Source organism: Zonotrichia albicollis, chromosome 4, assembly GCF_047830755.1.
Source record: "Zonotrichia albicollis isolate bZonAlb1 chromosome 4, bZonAlb1.hap1, whole genome shotgun sequence".
Taxonomy (NCBI): Eukaryota; Metazoa; Chordata; class Aves; order Passeriformes; family Passerellidae; genus Zonotrichia; species Zonotrichia albicollis.
This window is the reverse complement of record NC_133822.1, coordinates 49391354-49413318: the sequence shown is the minus strand read 5'-3', so window position 1 is coordinate 49413318 and position 21965 is coordinate 49391354. Positions and strand designations below refer to the sequence as shown.

Sequence of the window (21965 nt, the reverse complement as noted above, 5' to 3'; positions counted from 1 at the left end):
CTTGGAACCCTTGAAAATAAGAACAAATTAACATCCAAACTTTAGAAGAGCTCTTCTTTACAGTGCATGAAATTACAGCTCATGTACTTGAGAACCACAACTTGGATCTGCTGCTGATAGCTTGGAATGATCTAAAAATCTTATTCCAATGTATACCACTTTGTTTCTTAAAGATGGAAATGTTTCCTATTTCACTCTAAAATTTGTTAAGGCTGTTCTTAAGGAAGTGGCATGAAGGCTGCTAGGACATACTTAGCTGCATGTTATATGTTTTCAAGCTCTTTGTGTGGTCTTAACAGAAGCAATTCAGCACTAACTTGCGACTGTTGATATCAGAGTTCTTGCTAATTCTCAATTCTTCATGTGATTCTTGCCAGTGTTATGCTGGAGAGGTAACTTGCTTTGCTTGTCTTTCTAAACTTGCACTGTTTCAGAATTGCTTAGTCATGGCAGGGGTCTGTACTCTACAACCGTAAACCTCTTCCTTCCATTATACCCACTTTCTTCCTCTTCCTGCATGAGGATTACTTTTTCCCATCCCTAACTCATCTCTGGTATCTTTCCTCCAAAACTCATGGCTGTTCACATAGTGCTGTATCCTCTCTGTGATATTCATGTGTCATGCAATCTTTAAACTTCTGTATCCAAGCACACTCACTCCTGTTGATGAGAGCTCAGTTCAAGCCCTCTAGGGATGTAATGAATAGGTAGTGTCTTTGTATAACTGGTTGTCTTTTGTGTAATGGCTTTAAATTCTCTGTAATTCTCTGAGCCGTTTACTAGTGAGAAAAATGAGAATTACAATTTGCACTTGAAGCTTATTGAGCCTGGAAGCTTTACAGGCTACAGAGAGTGAACAAAGTAAATGCAAATTTGCTATTTTGCATTTTTCACTTGTTCCAAATTTCCTGCTCAAACTGTGTGCTATTGTAGTATACATTAAAGATTGTTTTGAATTTGTTGCAGTTGTGATCAGGAAGGGAACTAGAAAGGAAAATGAAGCTTTAAAGTTTAGGGATCCACTAATTTTTTTCCTTTGCTTGGAGTGCAGCTTCTTTCTTAAAGTGCTGTCAGTTTTTTTTATATTAGATAATGCATGTATGCCATGTATTTGTTAGACATTTCAATATGGTTCCTGAATAAATTATTCAGTAATAGTAATAGAATAAGTATTATTTTTTTCCTGCTTTGTGTGTGCCTTGGATTTCTTAAGACTATAGAATTCTTAAAATGAAAGATGTTGCTGGCAAGATTGTTAAAAAAAGTCTTTCAAAAGTTTGTGTCCTGATGAGAGAAAATATACTTTCTACTTCAATCTAGATTAGTTGCAGCATCAGATCATGTCATAAGATTGGGAGGGAAGGCAGGGTCAGAGGGTAACAGCAGTGCTGAATTCTGTACTAATGGGCCATTTATGATTTTATGTTTGCTTTAAAATGCTCTCTTAATTAAAATGACAGATTTTTTTCAATCTCTGAGACTATTCAGATAATTTTTTGCTTATTTTTTCACTGAAGTGGTAATTTCTGGCTATGTTCTAAAAGTGAAAATGAGTGTTTGCTTTGTATCATCTGAACCCTTCTTGTTTCACTAATCTTCTAAAGCAGCATCAGGGAATGGAGAAGGTGTTAAAAGACTCAGTGACTGTAATGCCTGGGACCTTATGTCCTCATGTCTCTATGCATTTGTGTTTTCCACATATTTTCCATGTTGCAGTGAGCTCTGTCTCTGTGGTTATGGACTGTAGGTCAGGCACATGCAGATGGTCTCCAGAGAATAGGGATGACATTTTGATACATCACTGTACACATTTCATACATGGTATTTGTTGGGAACACAAATTTAGTGCAGTCCTTGCAAGGGAATACCTTTTGCTTTTCCTCTGAATTAACCAGCATACTGCATGTGTTTTAGGTAGCTTACCTGTAGTTTCTGAGCTTTAGCATTTCATGGTCATCTTTTTCTTGAATTTTTGTGTGATTTGACCCAAAAATATTTCCATGTCAAAGAAACAGATGTTTTAGCCCTCTTTGATGAGGAAAGAACAGTCTGCCAGAGCTGATGGTAACAACGTGCTTGGTTTCCATGATTCCCATGATCTTTTAGAGTAAGAACTGTATAATTAGTAACAAGTAAAACCATATTTGACTTTCTGTAGTAAAATGTGAATGAATAATATTTTCCTAGTAGAGTAAATTGATTTGTTTTCCCACTATACAGTAATTCTTGTGAAAGAGATGATAGTACAGAATGTACTGTAAATTTCAATATAGTTTGAGAACCTGATTCTCAAATTTAGAATTTTCTTTCAAAGGCTTCAATTTCTGTATGCATTTTTCATCTCAGAAACAGAGTGTTACAACAAATCTCATGTCTTCAGATCTGCTGTAAAACATGATGTTTTAAAATCTGCATGGATTAATAATAAACAGTTTCACAATAACTACCCAGGAATTCCAGTAGTACTATACAGTGCTATTCAGTATTTTAAAATTTCTGCTGTTTTCTTATAAGTTAACAATAAAAATGAGGCTGTGTTAGAACTGTACTGAAACATATGCTTTCAATCTTTTCTAGAATCAATTTCCAGTTGAATTGTAAGGCCAGAGGCTTGTGATGGTTCAAGGTGTCTTGGTTCCCTGAAGGTGTTCTAGCAGTTTCTGGCTGTCTTTGATGAAAGTTTCCACCCCTCTTGTGCCATTGCAGTGCACTGTAGGCAGTGAAATTTTCTCAGGCGAGTAGAAAGAAGACTACATGAAAGCAAAATAGAAACATCTTCACCCACACCATAAGATAATTCAATAGCTTGTGAAGTTATGCTAAGTTAGAAAGGAGATTCTGGTTCTTCTATCACATCAGATCACTCCCTTGTAAATCTGGTTGCAAAGGACTGATTTTTATGTAGTTTTTTAAACTTGTGTGCTGAGTGAAGACCAGTCAAATCGGAGTGCATTTAATATAAATACTTCTTTGACAACTTCAGAGTTCAGCAATATCCCACAGTTCAGAACTGAGGTGATATCTATAGAAAATGTTTTTTCCTTGGTATTATGTGTCTAGTTCTGACTTGGTTAAATTGCTGAGTTAGATGTAGGATGATTTTCTTCCTAGGATGTAAAGTGTGAATTGTTTTGAAGCAGTAATTTGCAATTCTTATCTCACAGTTGGTTTTAAATACCCACTCCATAATCTGAGAAGATCAAAGAGAAATAAACAACAATATGACCCTTTGATAGAGATTTTTTTTAACTGTTTTTCTTGCCTTCTGTAAGTGTGTTTGTAGTGTGCTTTATAATAGTTCCTCATCATGTAGTTACTTTTTCAGAACAGTAATGAATGGTTAGTCTAGCACACTGAGTTGTCTTTTCTGCTTCTTTATTGGGTATGGCTGGGAAGTCTCCAGTAATGCCTTTAAGTCTCAGGCAGTAGTAATGTTTCTGATAACTGCCAAGCTTTTTGCTTTGAGCACTCTTCATTTCCGCCTTGCCTAAAAACCCTGAACCTGAATTTGCTTGACAAAAATGTCTTTCATTATGCTGAATTGTGTCATGGAAACTTGTGTAGTGTTTGATAAATCCAGCTGAGCAGCCATGCATAGTAGACTGCCTGATGTTGTCTTTTTGTTGAGAAACTTTACTCATCTGCCTAAACTTTAATCTAATCTCTCCTGATCTTTCCAGTTGCAGGCAAAATGTAACTGTTTAAAGTAAGTAGTGTATCAGTAGTGGTAGGTGAGCCTGAGGTTGTTTTACTTGCATTGTTAGTTTGACAACCCTTTACCTTAATATTGATACAATCTGCTTTTAAGAGGTGTATAGCATTGTTCTTATAAATCAGGGAAGTAAGCCAAAGGAAATGTTGATGTTTCCTCTGCATTTATAGGAAAAGTTTCAACTCTTTTTTGAGCTTCAAGCATTTTGCTTCAGAATCTTCTTTTTCCTGATTAAGAACCATACTTTATATGGAAAATACTTTAAACCAACACAAAATAATTAAATTTCCCCCCTGCTTTTTTTTTTAGTGTCTTTCTTTTTCCTTTTTTTTTGTTTTTGTTTAGTTTTTTGTATTCATTTCTCCTTCTCATGCCTCATCTGTAGCTATTTTCCTACTGCCTTTTGGGTTTTTTTTTTGAGAAAGAGGTAGGTCACTGTGTGCAGAGTAGTAGCTAGCAAGTAAGATTTGAATAGAATTTGAGAAATACCAAGTTTGGGAAAATCCCCATCATTTAAGTGGTACCTCTCAAAATAGTTGCAAATTGAAGCAAAAAAAATCCAAATGACAAAAAAAAACTAGACTAAAAATCAATCAAAATGTCCAAAGTTAAAACCAAATAAAAGAAGGATAGAATAATGCCTTTGATACTAAATGATTCTAGAAGAGTCCCTAAACTCTTGTCCAGTCTAGAACCTGAAGTCAAACAGGAGCCTTCACCTTACATAAAAGTGTATTGCCAATTTTACTGCCTAAATTGAGAGCAAGACCTAATACCAGCATGCTACAAAGCAAATGCAGTTTCCCACATAGTTGTGTGCAACATTACTTCAGTCATGAAGACTTTGGAGGAAATATTAACCACCTTCCAAAAACACAAAAGAAGCTGCAATTTGGGCCTTTTTTGTGGCTCTCTCATGACTGGCCTCCCATAGTTTTCTGAAGGCAGCTATTTTTTACTGGCTTGTGGAGGTTTTTGGAGCAAATCATTGCTAGATTGTATTTGAAATCTTTAACCTACTAGTGACAGTCTTTGGTCTTGCATTTCAGGAGCGGTGGCAGTGTAATACCTTTCTTGGCAGGGAGAAGTGGAAAAAGAGGAGATGGATGGGGATGAGAAGTAGCTAGGGTCAAAAAGAGATTGAAAGGTCAGAATTGGCTACTTTTCTTTCTTTTACTTTATCTCTGCATCTTTCTCTTTCTGCAAGATCCCAGGGTTTAATGAATACAGAAGGGGAGAAGCACTTTCTTTCAAATTTCTTCTCAGCCTTTTTCGACTTCTCTGCAAAGTACCCCACTTTATCCTCAGTATGGATGAGATTGGGCATATGTCACTATTTTAGTGCCAAATCTGTGGTAAAATATTACTGCAAGAATAGGTATGGTCAGATATTCACTCAGACTTTAGTGGGGTGGACACTAACATTTTGAATTTCATAAAGTTGCTTTAATTTTATTTGTAAATCTGCATAAACAAGGGCAAGGATATAATTAAAGAACAATTTTAGAAATATTGTAAAGAGATATTTGGAAGACAGTATTTATAGTAAAATATGTTTTAAGAATTGTTTAGAATTGCAGACCGTTCTGAGCCAGTGCTTTTTTATTTTTTTAATATTTTTTTTTAAAGGCTTCCTTTAAACATATTTTAAGGAATGGGTAGATAAACTGGTGCTCTGTCTGTCCCAATAATTAATTTTATCTATATTTTATGTGAATACAGCCTTTTATACTTCCAAGGGAAAAAAAAAGTGGAAGTGTTGGTGTTTAGCTTAGGTATACATTAGATTGCCCTGGTATAATTCTGTACAGCAGGAAGAAACAGCTATAAATGCATAGCATTAATTTAATTGCTTTTAGTGTTATGATGACTATTTTGAAAGGCTTTGTGTAGCAAAGGTTTTATGCTCCTCTGATTATTTGCTTTAATTTTTTTGTCCCCCCTCTCTTGTGGTATTAGCTTTAAAAGGCCAAATTACTACTCTAAGTCAGAATAAATAACTTTCAATTTTCCATAGGAGCTGAAGTTAAAAGATGAAGAATGTGAAAGGCTTTCTAAAGTGCGAGATCAACTTGGACAGGAATTGGAAGAACTTACAGCTAGTCTGTTTGAGGTTTGTTGGAGTCTTCCATGTGATATACTTAAGGGAAGCTGAGCCAGATGTTTGATGTAGAACCAGTATATTGTATGCTGATTTTTTCTGCAATAAGTGCATAAAAGGATTTGTGTCCTGACGACTTGGGTGTGTGGAAGTAGAGGCTTAAGAGAAAGCAGCAGACTTTTCAATTAGATGTGAGACACCGTATTGAGCTTGTCAATCTGCCTAGACACAAATTGAAGAAAATAAGGGAAATAAATCAGCTTATTTTTTGGCATAACTATTTTGAGACAGCTTCTCTGTCTGACAATAAGGCTATCTAGATAAGAGCTAAATTTGGGGTTGCCATGGTGACTAAATAAAAAAATAACGTAGTTCCAGATGAATGGAGGTAGCAAGTACATAACTTAACCATGCTTTCAGCTTCTGAATTTTGGCTCTGGCAGCATGCTGCACCCACAGGCTTCAAAAGAAGCATTACTGCTGAGTGATGCACCAGGATGAAACCTGGTTACCAAGTGAGAAGCCAGAACTTTCAGTGGGACCTTGCATTTGAGGAAAAGGCAGTAGTACCAGCAAAGATTGTGAGATTGTATTACACAGAAATAAACCATAACTTGAAGTAGGATCAGTTCTCATTTTATCTTAAGAATATATATAGGAATGCTTTGGGCCTAAATTGTGGTATCTTCAGCTGTCAGAATACATTTCATAATCCATGGATGATTTATACATTTACTGAATTGTAAGTGTTGGCTTTCAGCGTATGCATAAAGATACAACATTAGTTATGTTTTAGAAGCAGTGTTTAAGCCTATGATGTTGCATGAAAGTGCTATTAAACATTCGAAAATCAAATTACAAAGAGCAAGGTTACTTATAATATTAAGCAGTTCCTTTGTGTAAAAAAAGAAATAGAAGAATGGAAGGGTATTTTATAGTAGAAATACTTGTTTGTGCTGGGGGGAGGAAACTGTTGGGCAGGTATTTTAACTGTGGAGGAATAAAAGGAAAATTATTGGCGACATTTTTTATTTATGACATTGCATTGCTTAGAACAGTGTGTCACTTTGTTAAAAATATGTTTGAAATACAGTTTATTAGTAATAATAGTTTGAGTTTGAATTGTCCAGACTGTTATAGGCATGTTACCCTAAGTTTTCTTTTGTGATTTCATTTCACTTAGAGGCTCTAACAAGACACAGTGGTGAGGTTTTTTTGCACTGGGATCTGCAGCCCTTGAATTCATGTTTAATTTTGCATCCCACTAATTTCAGCAGCCATATAAATGGATATGCTAGGGCTTATATTGTTGCATCCCAGTGGAGGATTGAGACTTGTTTTGCACAGCTGGGTGCATATATTACATTATTACTCTGTAATAGCACAGTGACATGCTTTGCTTTCAAAGATCCATCACTAAGCAGAAACTGCATGGTCAATGTTAAATGTATTTGTACACATTGTATAAATGTGTATGTTCCCATTCTTGCATGTGTCTTGTTACATATGAGAATTTGACAAACCCATACTACACAACTGTGTTGTATGCTAGTGGGAGCCAGATCTTTTGGTATGACAATGTATGAACTTTTTTGTTTTATTTATATAGTGTCCAGATGTGCTAGGCGCTTTACAGATATGAAAAGGATCCTATCCCAAGTAATTTGGTTGCTGGCTCTGATATTTCCATTTTTGTGGCCTTCAGTAAGTACCACGTGAGAACAGTAATTTGATCATAGGCACAAATTGCTGGATCAGAGCCTAAACAAATACAATATACAGACAAAAGGCTTAGAGTTATGAGGTAAAAGGACATTGGAAAAACTCTCAGTCCTTTTATGCTTTATTGGCTTAGCCTTGTTTCTTTACTTGGATTGTTTTATTATTGCTTTTTCCATTCTACTTAAAAATGTTTATTAAATAATGAAGTGTTTTTATGCTGTTGTTCTGTCTTTTTTATTGATGGCAAGAATTTAGCCTTCATAGTTGTTTGACTGGTTCCTTCATGCCGAAATTTACAGTTGTCTGAAACTGGTTATTCTAGCTACAACAAGGGAGAAGTTCTTTTGAATGTGCTACTGTGCCTATGTTGCTTTTGTTGTTACTGGTTGAGTCTTTCTCTTGGGGGTCCAGGAACTTGTCAGCCAGTGGAGCATGACTGGAGCCTGGTGTTCATGACAGGTATTGTTCCTGCTGGAGTGGGGTAGGTGGAGTTGCTGAATTTCTCAATTTGGACTCTTGACCCAAAATAGTTGGCCAATGATGAATCAAAAATCACAGATTTGAAGGGGTTTTTTTTAAACGTAGCTATTTGGTTTCAGACTGTTGCACATCTTAATAGTCACAAGTAGTCTTCATGAAGCAAAAGTATTCATTAGTTGTTGGATTTTTCATAAATTTGTGTGAAGCATTTACACTAGCTAAACATCTTTTATAGGAAGCACACAAAATGGTTAAAGAAGCAAATGTCAAACAAGCTGCAGCAGAAAAACAGTTAAAAGAAGCACAAGGAAAGGTGAGTTTTTTCCCAGCTTGTTTGCTTTGTATTTTCACATGGTTTTAAATCTGAAGTGTGAATCATAAAGCTGTAGGTAGAGGATTACCTGTATACATTTTTAGAACGTATACTCAATTGTTTATTATATACTAATCTATTTTTTGTTTGTTAATATCTTTATTCCCCCCTGCCCTGTGAAGATTGATGTCCTCCAGGCTGAAGTAGCAGCATTGAAAACACTAGTGCTGTCTACTTCACCAACATCTCCAACTAAGGAATTCCAGTCTGGTGGAAGAACTCCTTTTAAGAAAGGCCATGCAAGGAACAAGAGTACAAGCAGTGCTATGGGTGGCAGTCATCAGGACCTTACCATGATGCAGCCAATTGTAAAAGACTGTAAAGAGGTAATGTACAAGGATATTTCTCTTTTTGCTGATAAACTGGCTTTATTGTTTTGTTTTACTCACAATAAATAGAGTATATCTTAAATCTTCATTTAATGCTTATTTTCTTAGAGATATTTTTCATTAATGAAAGAACTTTCCTTACATCCCAATAGGAGGTGATTTTTCCAAGTCTGATTTACCTTTAAATCATTAAGGGAAGATAAGATTTCAAATACTGAAATTGCATTAAAAATTTTAATTGGTGATTTAAAAACCCCAAACAATAAACCAAATTATATAACTAAATGATAGGTCCTGGTGAACTTCATGAAATCCATCACTGAAAGTTCATAAACTTTCATAAAGGTTGTATAAACTGTCATAGAAAAGAGGAAGAGTCATTTTATAGATCAGTAGTGGGTGAAAGAGGCCAGGGAAAAGATGAAATCAGTAATTTATTAGAGAATAGGTGCTACGTCACTGGAATCCTGAGTCCTATCTGTTTTTTGGGTTTTTTTTGTGTGGGTTGGAGGTTTTTTGTTTGCTTGGTTTTTTTTGGTTGGTTTGTTTGCTTGTTTTTTAAATCTACTCATCTCACTGAAATTAGGGAAATAATGTGGCGAGGGGTTGGTACTTGGGATGGTAGTAACAAAAACTGACCAAAGTGTGGAGAAGGAGCTTATTTCATTGGATGGTTAGTAAAACAGCAGATGAAATCCTAAAATCAATAAATGAGAAATGAGGCATTTAGGAAAAAAATGCAAATAGCAAGCTTGCTCTTGGAAAAGAAAGCTCTTGGAAAGAGCTACATTGTGCTGGAAAAAACCTAGTATCCTTGTTGATCATTGTCTGAAAACCCCATCTCAGTGTTCAGTGATGGTCAAAGGCGTACAGAGAGTTAAGAGTTTTCAGGAAAGGAATAAATAACAAAAGATAGTATTGTACTGCTGTATAAACATGTAGTAAGAGTGTTTCTGTACATGCAGCTATGATATATTCATCCCAGAAGGGACACTGAAAATAGCTCAAAGTGTAACATAGATGGTCAAACCTGATGGAAAGATTTCTGTGTAGAGATACTTGAGGTAGAAGAAAAATCTCTGCCATCTCAGGTGACATGGAGAAGATGAATGATGAACACTTATTAATGGATTAATGGAAACTCTGGAACCTAAAAAGAAAATAATTTAGTCAGTACTTAATGAAATATTTTCATGAGGAAGTAAGATTAAAAATACATTCAAAAGAGTCATGGAAAGTGACAAGAAAAAGCCTCAGACAGGTGATATGCTGACTGGATCCTTACACTTCATTTTACCATTAATTGCATTTGTATTGGGCACCATTTTACTATAGAAAAATTTTACTAGAAAGTTACTATAGAAATATTTTACTAGAAAATTAAGGCATCTTCTAGTTGATGTATCATACTCAAAAAAAATCAGATTATTTACAACCTACTTGCCCACTTTCAGTGCTATCAAGGATTTTTCCTTACTAAAACGGAATCCTTGTTGCCCTTCAGAAAACGGGAGAACTGGAATGGAATCTAATTACTTTGTAAGCATCACACTGAGGTCATGACTCAATGAAATTTTTTAGTGTTGGGCAAGAGCAAGAGACCAGAAAAATCTGTTTTGCCACAGTTTCTCATGAAGAGAAAGTGGTGATTGTGGAGCACATGCTGCAGAAGAACCAGCCTGCCTGATGCTTTTCTTTAGTAAATTCACCTTTTTGTTGGCTGCATAAGGAGACACTTCAAGGCTGCCTAAGGCTGCTCAAATTGGTGACTTTTCTACCAGTGGCGGCCCAGGGAATCACTAAGAAGCACACTGGCTTTCCACCCAGTGGGACTTGAGTATTTTTATTTCTCTTCTGAGTGAGATATTTAATGAAATGTAGAATGGGGTGAAAAAAGGCAAGAATACCTTTGGCATGTTAGCTAAGACATGGTTTCAAGCAGGGGATCCATGCCTTCCCAGTGGTTCCTGTTATCTAGTACTTTGGCATTTTGTTTACTGGCTTTATTTGTAGCTGCTCTAAGGTAAATTTTTTGCATTTCTTGGAGTTTGTCTGGAACCCTAGTTCAGTCCCCTTCTTGCTTGTTCATGCCACTGAGTTGTTACTTTTTGAATCTTATTCTTCTGATTCTGAGTGACTTGACTTCTAAGGGGGTCAAGAGTACCCTTGCTCGGGGCTGTGTATTGGCCTTCTGCAGAGTCTACCAGCTAGAGCTTTGAGCTGTGGGATGGAGCTGGGTGTAAATATGGTCAGCTCTCAGATTTCTTTGTGGAATGTAGACAGAGTCATGAGTGTTTGGCTGTCCACCCTAAATTGCAGTGGGGCTAGAAAGCTGCCAGCATCCCAGAGAAATATTTCCTAGTATGTGGTAGTAAGCTCTAGATAAATAAACATGTCTAATAAATTTCTGTATTAAAAAGATTGAAATAAGCTGCACAGATCTCAAGCAAACAGGTATCTGCCTCACCAGAAATGTTGATAAATGCATCACAGTTTTTCAAAGAGCTGAGATATTTTGCTGATGTCATATTTACCGTAATGAAAGCATAAAAAATTTAACTGGAATTGTTATTACATTTGATTGTACATTTAATTTCAGGTAATCAAAACTGGGATCTAGTGAAAGCATATGTAAAGGCAGGGAGGAGATACACACATATCACACATTTTAGATTGAAAATGAAGATCATCAGGCTGTGGTCACTGAACAATTCTTCTCAAGGCAGCTTCTTAGAAACTGTTGGTTTAGGTGAAATGGAGTAAATATGGAAAATAACCAAGTTGATAAGAAATGCATCTTAATTTTTAGAATTCTAGAGTACAAGTAAAAAATGGATGTTTTTCTGCTGGTATCTCTTGATTGTATTAATTTTAAAGCCAGACCTGAGATGGGTTTAAGTTATGGGAAATGTTCCTTTGGGGAGCAAGTTACACCTATTGAATTGCACTTGTACCATGAAGTTGGTGGCTTAGCAACCAGAACAATTATGGATTAGCTTAATTAAGATAGTTGTTCCTGATTGTACCTGAGCATAATGCAAGTGGCTCTAATGAAAAACAAAATTTCCAGTCTAATTGTTGTAAGTTATTTTCCAAGGAAAGAAAAAGAAAAAATTTTAACCAAAAACCCCTGCAAATGATGAAAAGAACTCCCCAAAGCATACATGTAAAAGAATGGCAAAGTACTGAGAGTGCAGGAGGGGTGATGCAGGGAGAATGAAAAAGAGACTGAGGTTGGTTCAAAGCAGCATATTGTTCTTTTAAATACGATTAAAAATCAACTTTTAGTATGTGCTATTTCCCCATTTCACCATCTTATCTGTCTTTTCTTTAATTGTACAAAATTTTAGATTCACATCCTGGCTTGTCTTTCTCCTGCAGTGTACATCCTTTCAATGGTTTTAGTTTTAGGAGTACAACCTGCTGTAGTTCAGCAGACTGAAGGTGCTGAAGCAGAATGTCCAAACCAGTCTGGGGCTGGTGCTGCACATCCTTTGGGACTGGAGTTGGTTTTATGTGTTGGATTAGGAGTGTGTGTCAGAAGCACTCACCCCCACTCTGCTTGGAGCCCATGAAAGGTCTTTTCCCATGTAACCCTAAAGCAGATGATGTGCTCTGGGAGCACCTCAGTGTGCTCTAGCCTGTGGGACAGACTGCCCCATAATGCAAACAGATTTTTAATAACAACCTAGTACCCATCTCTGGAGCACCACACTGGGTAGGTGCCATCCCGCTGCTAGCTGATCTCAGCCTCAAGATGACAAAACAGGGTGTTTTCAAAGAAGATACAATTATCTTTTCCTAACACAGAATACAGTTCTTCTGAGCATGATTTAATAGGTAATTTTAGCATTTCCTCTTTGCCTAGAGGAGCTGTTGGGGGAGCAGGCTCAGAAATCATTCCCAGCAACCATCATTGCCTTTCTGTTGTAGGGAGGTGTAGGAGAGAGTTTTAGCATAAAGAGGAAAAGTGAAGAATAATAATGTACTTTTAACTGAGTTGAACTTTGACTTCCTCTTTTCTTAGGATATTCAGTGTGTTAGTCTGTTTTCTTTTAGTGTTTGGATAGCAGCAAATTGGAGTCAGAAGTAGCATGAACATGTAAGATGTCTAGGATTGCAGTTGCTTTCTTTGAATTTCTCTGCTTTTGTTAACTTACATAAATGGAGGTGAACTAAAGTACTTTAAGGAAGATGCATGAAGATGGAAACTGCTTTCTGGCTTTTCCTAAGTATTTCAAAGCTGTCTGTAAGCTTAGGAAGTGGGGGAAAGGTCATTACCTTGTAGTGGTAGTGTGCAGTGGTAACCAGTAAATGCATTATGTCTGAGTATTGAAAGTCATATGTTTTGATTTGCTTGAATTTACAGGCTTAGGAAAGTGGATTTAAGAAGGTGTTCATAGCTGAACCATGATAGCATTCTTTCAATTTACACATCACATTCTTTCAATTTTTCCATTACAATAGAAAGCATTTTGATGCTTATTATTTACCTGTGGATGTTTGCAAATGATCGACACTAGTGTGATAATTATGTTGCTAAAATATGTGAATTTTTGTGTGTTCTAGGCTGACCTGTCTCTGTACAATGACTTCAGGTCTTGGAAGGATGAGCCTACTATGGACAGAACATGTCCTTTCTTGGACAAAATTTATCGGGAAGATATTTTTCCATGTTTAACTTTCTCCAAAAGTGAGGTAATGGAAATGGTCAAAATGTGCTCACTGATATCTTCCCCTTAAATATGTTACATGGAACCAAAAGACTATTATATTGTTTTCAATATGAAGTTTAACCATTTTTGTTTCATTAGTCTGTGGCAATTTACAGTGAAGTCCTAAAGTCTGACCATTTTTTTCTTCACTATTCTATTCCATTTATGCTCTTCCAGATCCTTTTTATGTCTACTTCTTCAAATGTTATGCCTGTCTGTTGGAATCTGATCTTTGTTGAAATGGATGGAAGTTTTCTTCCTGATACTTCAAATAGAGTGTAAAAATTGTATTCTATGTCTTGTTTATATAGGAGGCAGTAGAGACAAAGATACTTAATTTTGTGGACTGACTTTCTCTCATATCAGTCAAAGCAGACTGCAAGCGTAGTCTGGGCCTTTTCTTGAAGAGAGGTTTGAGTTACAAGAATTAGGCTTAGGGATTTAAGATTCAACAGGGGAGGTTGGTGGATATGGTTTTTAAGGAATCAAATTAGGAGGCTTTTTTCCTTGTGTTATTCCCACACACTCACCCATACAGAGGAAATACTGGAGTTTCACCTGTCCTGGGAATAACATGGAACTGATTGCAGATCCAACTGCTTTACTGAGTTTTTGTCCTTAAGCACCATTTATAGGCTGTACTTGTAGTACCTGTTAGTAGGAAAAGGGAGCATATTCTTAGGTCTTTATTAAAATCAGAACAAGACATTTTAAAGTCCTAAGTATTGATATTCTTTCCCAATAAAATTAAACACCTCACATAGAAAACCCTACATTTTCTTCATAATGTTCATGTGTTGTTTTCAGGGGATGTTATGTTCTTTTTCCATGCTTTTCATCTACTGTTTCTTGCTGGCTGTAAGCACATGCAGTCTTTTAGTCAATTGTATACCAGTTTGTTATGGTTGGTGTACAGCATCATATGAACCTCTCCCACTAAAAATTTACTTGGTTACTATGGGAATTAAATTGCTTCTGCAGTATATGTAAGTAGGCCATCCTGTTGTCTTTTACAGCAACTTAATTTGGAATGTGTTCTTCCTTGGTAATATAAGTACTGTAGATTTGTATTGCCTTTTAAGGGAAGAATGAGGCTTCTAGCACTTGTCAGTTGCACCATTTATTGTTTCCAAACGCTGTGTGTAGTGACCAACTTCTGTTTTACTTGGCTATTGATGCTAGTGTGCAGTTAAACCAAGCAATAAATTACACATGTATTGTGTTTTTGAATAATTGAAAGTGCAGCTGTGTGAATGGTTGAAGTATTACATTAACTCTCAGTAGCCTCTTGTGTATATGTGTAGTGTTCTGCTTTTGGCAGAAAGAGTATTTCATATGAACTACTTTAATAGTAACATTCTGGTCTTAAAATAATTAAAGTGAAATAGAAAAAAATACCTTTATTACTTAGTAGGAAAGAACCTTGGCACAAAATTATTTCATTAGTAATGTAAGTTGCACTTTTTTTTAAATCAAGTAAGGGCTATTACTTGAAACTGTGGTCTTGGACAAATGTTCAGTCTAATCAAGCAAAATGGTCACATTTCCAGTGTCTTATGATTTCTTATAAAGAGTGAACATAAAAAAACCTGAGCAAAGTTGCCCTTTAAGTAGGCTAGTGTTTGAAAGTTGCAACTGGCTTTTCTATATATTGCTCAGTCTTACTTCTTTGAACACCTTGCTAGACCTATCTTCAGCTGAAAACAGTGACATAACATTTCCTTGTTTTATTTAAGATAAAGATATATGGAGCATAATTTTGTATTTTCACAGAGCACAATAAAATGAGACCATTTTTTAAAAATAAAATGTGTGATATTCAGTCTCTGACAAGAGCATAGCATATATAAATACATGTGCTATTTGGGTGTATGAGGAAAGGCTGAAATACAGTTAGTGTTTTAAACATGCTTTGCTACATTCCTGGCTGCAAAGGAAGTTAGGTTGCCTCAGGGAAGGCAGGGTTATTTGTAGGGCAGAATTTAAACACGAGCCTGGAAATGGGACCTCTTGCTCATGGTAAAAGCGAAATCTTATTTGTAATAGAATTTTTGTTTGGTGGGTTGATATTTTTTTTTCTCCCCTGTGTTCTTAACTTTCCAGAATAAGAAGTATGTCACTGCTTTGAGGCAATAGATGAAGCAGAGCTGTTTTTAACTGCTTTCTAAATTTCTCTTGCAGTTGGCCTCAGCTGTTCTGGAAGCTGTTGAAAACAACACTCTGAGCATTGAACCTGTTGGCTTGCAACCTGTTCGATTTGTGAAAGCTTCTGCAGTTGAATGTGGGGGACCAAAGTATGTTGAGCTGACACAGGGAGATACTCTTGACTCACTTGAGCTCTCTTGGCTTGAGAAAACTGCTATCAGCTGATTACCTCAGTCAAATTTGTGTATCTTAAATTTAATTCCCTAAAAATCTAGGACTTCAAAATTGTTGTTACAAATTTTGTGGGAAAGTAAGCAACTAATAAATGAAACTTTTAAAAAAATCCCCTAATATAGAACAAACGTTATAATTTGGGGAGAGCTTGACTTTTGCTTGTTTTGATGCATTGACCCTGAAAGTAACATTCACCTCTTTGGAGAAGGGCATTCTGATACTTAAACCAGATGGCTTTGAACTGGGGGCTCTCAGCTGGAAAGCATCATGAAAGGAATAGGTATTGCAGTAGTACAGGCTGGGTTTATGACATCTGGAGTACCTGTGGCATAAAATATTCAGGACATACGTAGGACACTCATAAAGGTAGCTGAAATATTTGGGAAATATAGAGAGAGTTGATCCTCTGAATTTGAGCAGGAGGAATGTAAGTGGGAATGAAGATGGATGAGAGCTGGAATCTAAAATACATAGGAAGTATGCTTGAATGACAGGAAGGAAGGTTATTTTAGAAATTCGGGAATGGTCCTAGAGAAATGTGAAGCAAGACTTGTCAGGTGCTGATACAAACATTGAAATTGGGTAGGAGGGACTTGCCTGAGGCACTGAGGCTTTGATTATGTGGAGAAGGAAAGGGGTTGTAGGATGCCTTAGTGGATGTTGGAGTAAGAAAGCAAGATCAGTCTAGATATTAATTTGAAGCCTTCCAAATCTTGAGAAAGACTTGACCATTCTGTTGGAAGTATTTTGGACGAGTTGACAATTTACTCTCTCGTATTTGATTTGAGAGAGCTCAATTTTATAATAGAAACCTTTCATAAGAAAGTTTTCATCTGACTCTTAAGATTTCTTTCTTTCTTATTGCCATTGCTTTTTAATTGTTTTTCCTCTGACTGTAATAGAAACTACAACTGACACATCTCAAAATTATTTATTTTCTCTTTAAAGAAGCTTTATAAAATGAAAATTTGTTTTGTGTCTTTTATGACTTAGTCTTTGATCCCTTCTAGTCTGCAAAGTTCAACCATTCAAATTTTTTTCAACTTCCTCCTGTCACTAGAACACACTCTTGGAGCTGTAGCTGCCTCTCATCAGAAGGGCCTACACCAGTAGTGGAGCTAGTCAAGGAGTAGGGAATTCCTATCCAAGATCTGCCACTGTAATCTGTGTTCTATGAAAGTAGTAGAGAATCTGGAAACAGTCAGAAACCACTGAAACAAATCATGTGTCATCAAAAAACAACTGACAAATGGATTTGAAATCATTGTGGTTCAAGCAACTTTGCCACATCTTGATGTGATGAAATACTTAACCCAGACGGGAGACTCAACTGCATCATTCAGAAATTTCTGGAGGTTTTTAACTTGTTTTCTCCAGTGTAGGATAACTTTAAAATCAGAACTTAGAAAATCCTTACATATTTGGCAAGATACAGATTCATGTTTTGGGATGACAATGTACAAGTTGTAATTTAGTTATTTTACATATACCAAAAGGTCAGGCAAATTCTTCTCTCCCTTTTCCAACTCTTCTGTACCAACAAAAACTTCTGTGCTGCTGCTTGTAGATAAGTAATAGGTAAGGAATCTGCAGTATTTAAGTGTAATTTTACAGTAGTTGTGCTTTGCCTTATATATTATTACTTGCACTGAACGGGAAACAGGTGTTGCAGTTTTCACTGAATCAGCATAGCAGTTTCATGTTTATATTTTTATATGGTGCAAAATGCTTTTTTAATTTGAACTGTCAGCTTAAATGGGTGACTTAATATAGACAAACTGAAAATAAGCAATAACAAAAGCCAGAGTAATGTTTTTGAAGAAGTGATTTTCTTGTACCTTTGCATTTTGTTGTACATTTGTGTGGAGGTAAAAAGATGCATAAAATAGTGAGTAACAGCCCAAATAGCTTAGTTAGGGTTGGATGACAGAAAGCTGTGATAGTAGTAGAGAAGGGTTCTGAATATACAGAAGTTGGTGAATGGTAACTGTGATGCTGTGTAGGGAGTGCTGCCGTAACAAAAGGCAGCTGGGTTTCCCCAGAAGATTCCCATCATTGTGCCCAAGGGGAGCAAAGTGCTGAGCTGTGTGTGCTGTACAGCACAGGACTGAGTCACAGCAGGAGCCCTTGGCTTCCACTGCTGGCATGGAAGGCAACACAGAGAAGGCAATTATGTAACCAGAAGAAAAAAGGAGTTGTATTTTCCTAGCACTCAAAGTTTGTCTTCTTTCAAAAGCTAGACTGAAATTGTGATCCAGCTTGCTTCAGCTACTTTAGGATTTCTTGTGCCAATGAACTGCTGTTAGTCCTTATAAATTGCTATGGAAAATTGTATGCACACTTCCATTTTCTCCTGTTTTACATGGTTCTGTGGACCAGTTGCAGGCAATTTAAAAAAGCCTATGAGCCACTGTTCAGAACCACAGAAGCTTAGTAATTTTTGTTTCACTTTAGAAAGGCAGCTTGTTCTTAGACTCCCCAGTTTCATGAGGTAGAAATGGGAGAAAGAAGAGACAGCAGCTTTTAAAATTAATGAAACAGTGGTTGCCATGACAACCCAATTCATCTGAGAGGCTGTAATACAGACATTCAGAATAAATCAAATTCTTCTCATCTTTAAAAATTCATTGGTTTCCTAACTTGTTTTTTTTTGGGGAAGAGTTTGTGGTGACTAATGACCTTTTCTGAATACTGCATAGTTGCAATACACCAGAAGTAAATTTAATTATTTTACTCTCACTTTTTGTAATGGTAACAGAAAGAATTACTGCCAGACAGCCCATTTTCCTTTGTCCCAGAAGATTTTATACTCTGAATGTGAAATATGATTTTGATTCGGGCATAAATGCAAAACTGGATTTAAAATGCATCTCAGAGAATTGACTGCTCTTCTGTGAGGCTGATTTTTTTTTTTTTAGGATGAAATACAATATCAAGCGTAACTTTAAAAAAATCTGTTCAAGTGTTGGCATCAACTGATACTTTTAAAAATGTTTATTTGACATATCAAGAGTTAATTAAAGAAATCCCACTGTGCCCGAGTTGTCAAGCCAATTTAAATTAGTGAATATGGAAGTGCTTTCCCAGAGCTGAAGAAAGTTTTAGAATTCAAAAAAAGCATCATAATGCACCAGTATTGAAATGAAATTAGACCTTGTGAGACTAAAATAATTGACAACATAATGTAATAATTGCAGCTTGTAAAATGAAGTAGACACTCATCTATCTGTGCCAATATGAAGCAGTTACATTGGCACCATAAACACATCCATGTGTTTAGACATTAATGTCAGATTGGTTTATTGAATCATGTGACCTTTATATTTGTAGGAAATGTGCTCTCAGTGGACAAAGTAAGTCATGCAAGCACAGAATCAAATTAGGAGATTCAAGCAGTTATTACTACATTTCTCCTTTCTGTCGTTACAGGGTAAGTAGATTTACTATTATTTAATTTTGTATAGTAGTTATTTAACTGTTTTTCCATGCCTCTATACAAAATTACATTAACCACCATTATTTTTATGAGTTTAGATCACTTCTGTGTGTAACTTCTTTACATATATTCGATACATCCAGCAAGGACTGTTGAAGCAGCAAGATGGTGAGTATAAAAAATTGTATTTGACCTATATGAAGAGACATTTATGTAATGCCTGTTCCTAAAAGTTGCTCTCTGTGTAACAAAGTTGCTATCTATGACATTACAGGTTATCAGCTAGTCATAGTTGTAATTTTGAGAATATGTTGATATTTCACTCTCCAATGGAGTTATTTTTTAAAACAACAAATTATAATACATTGATTTTCAGTTCATTTAAAAACCCCTTATGCAGTAAGTAATGTTAAAATAAAATCTAAATAGGGGAGTTAGTCACAGTTTTTCCACACAGTGGTCAAAAATCAAATTCCTGTCACACAATGTGGAGGTATTTTCAATGCAAAAAACTTCAGTTTGGTTTGATCTGGACCATTTTTTCTTTAGCTTGGTGTTTTGGTATGTCTTCTGGTATTGTGCAGTGGCAGTTGTTCTTGTCAGACTTTTTTCAGGGGGAACTGGCAAGAAAGACAATATTTTGGGTGAAATTGCAAAATGTAAACAGGTAACCTTTTATATATACAGAAAACCTGCAATCATTCATCTGAGTGCAGGTGAGAATTGAGATCATTGCAGTGGCATGGCCAAATCCTGATTAGCCCTCTGGTTATAAATGTAAGGCTTGATCACCCTCCACCCTCCAAAAAAATGTGATTTTTGCTGCCATTGCTTCAGGCTGTGGCTTGGGGGGTTCCCTACCTTTGTTACCCAGTTGCTTTGGTTGTGTCAGAATATCATATCCAACAACTGCCTACTTAAACTGTTTCTGCACAGTAATTCAGAAATTTGCTTAGCTGGGCTATGTGGTTCTGATCTGTCCATATAAAAGAAGACGTTTGTGAAAACATTCTCAGTACACCTAGTTCCTTGATTCTGGAATTTAAAAATATATTGCATGTTGGAGGCATAGCTTTGTCTTCATTTTCAAGACCATTTTACCTGTTTATCACTATAAAAGGAAAAGATTATTTGGCTGTGTTTAAACTACACAGAGTTGATTCAATTGTATTTTCTGTCCAGGTCAAAGAATATTGCCAAACAGCAATCAGTCCAAATTTTTTTGAAATTGGTCATATCACTCAGGCTTCCAGAAGCACTGAGCACAAATAGTGGAAAAAGTGTCATTAGCCCCATGTCAATAGTAAATGAAAATATTTGCTTTCACTGTGAAAATGTAATTTTTTTTAGTTCAGTTGCATTTTTGGAAGTAAAGTAAACCATTGTAATATTTATGGATGTCTGTGCATTTCATTATTCCAGTTTTCAAGTGTCTGTGGATTTCCTCCATCAAGAATTTGGCTAGAATTAGCCCTGCTTTCCTACCTCACCTATAGTCATCTCTTCCTGATGTTTCCAAATTTCAAGAGCTCAGGATTTTAGCTACACCCAAATATTTCTAACCTGAAGTACTCCTGAGGTGATAGATAGAATTACAAAAAATAATGCTGTTAATTTTCAATGTTAAAGGGTCATGGAATTCACCAGAAATTTATGTATTTACTATACTTAATTATGTTTAATAAAACCTTCAGATGGTGGTAATTTTTACTAATTTACTGGCATCACTGAAGATCTTGAAAATGTGTTATTTAAGTTTTGGTATGGTTTGTAGTCAATAGGCTGTTACTTTGACCAAAAGGACTTGTGAAGTTTCAACTAAAAATTATTTACTTTGCTATCGAGATTAAAAAAAACCCTAAATTAATGAGTTTTTTACATCATATAATTAAATATTTTCAACATTATCAGATTGATTTATTCTTCCCAAGAAGTTTGTAAAAAAAAACCCCAAAGTTTGATGTTCCAGCTCAGTTATCATCTTTACCACTAGAATGTAGCATTTGCATTTCTAACTTTATGTAAGGATTTCAACAATACATTCACAGGAATGTAGGCACTCATCATAATTGTCTGTATAATGTGCTGTATACATTTCTACTAATGCACCATATAATTTTTAAGACAGAGGTCACTTATGCAAAAGTGTTTTTGAACTATGGTAGGGAAGACCTTGTGCTTGTTGTTCAGGTTTATGATATTTGTAGCCATCCTACATCAGGATCTTGACTGCATGGAAATTTTGTCTTAAATAATTATTTACCCCATGATTTTGATTTGTATTGCTGTGACACCTAGAAGCTTAGGCTATGCATTAGGCTTATCACATTTAGAAAGATACAGATGAGATAAGAAAAAAGGGTCTTTCCTACCCAATTTATTGTTGCTAGTAGATCACTATAGGAAAAAAGGGAGCAAGAAGGATTAGAAAAGGTAAAATTGCAGATTCTTTGAAACAATTCTTATTCAGCAAGCTCTACTTTTTTTTTTTGTAGTCATTTAGTTTCACAGAAAATGAGTCAAGGGGCAGGGAAGCTTAAATAAGAAACTGCAATTAATTGAAGCTGACAAGAATACTGAAATAGTTCTGTTCTGCATTTTAAAGATAACTGAAATCTGAGGAATTTTTCATAGGACTCTCATTTAGAATGTTTAGAATATGTGCTTGAACAAATTTTGTCATAATCAAATACAATTTGCCTTTACACATACTAATGT

General features: G+C 35.8%; 1 protein-coding gene across 5 annotated transcripts in view; it reads left to right on the top strand.

Annotated features, from left to right (window-relative positions):
* RAB3IP (RAB3A interacting protein) overlaps positions 1–21965 on the top strand; it is a 32491-nt gene that overhangs the window by 10034 nt on the left and 492 nt on the right. For 2 of the 5 annotated variants that reach the window (XM_074539736.1, XM_074539737.1), the window contains 7 exons: positions 5730–5825; positions 8251–8328; positions 8511–8714; positions 13287–13415; positions 15614–15726; positions 19142–19241; positions 19346–19415. In XM_074539736.1, the coding sequence (XP_074395837.1) occupies positions 5730–5825; positions 8251–8328; positions 8511–8714; positions 13287–13415; positions 15614–15726; positions 19142–19241; positions 19346–19415 (790 nt within the window). Of the gene's footprint in view, positions 1–4761; positions 4860–5729; positions 5826–8250; positions 8329–8510; positions 8715–13286; positions 13416–15613; positions 15727–19141; positions 19242–19345; positions 19416–21965 lie in introns of all 5 variants that reach the window. The other 3 variants (XM_074539738.1, XM_074539740.1, XM_074539739.1) reach the window with 2 other exon arrangements.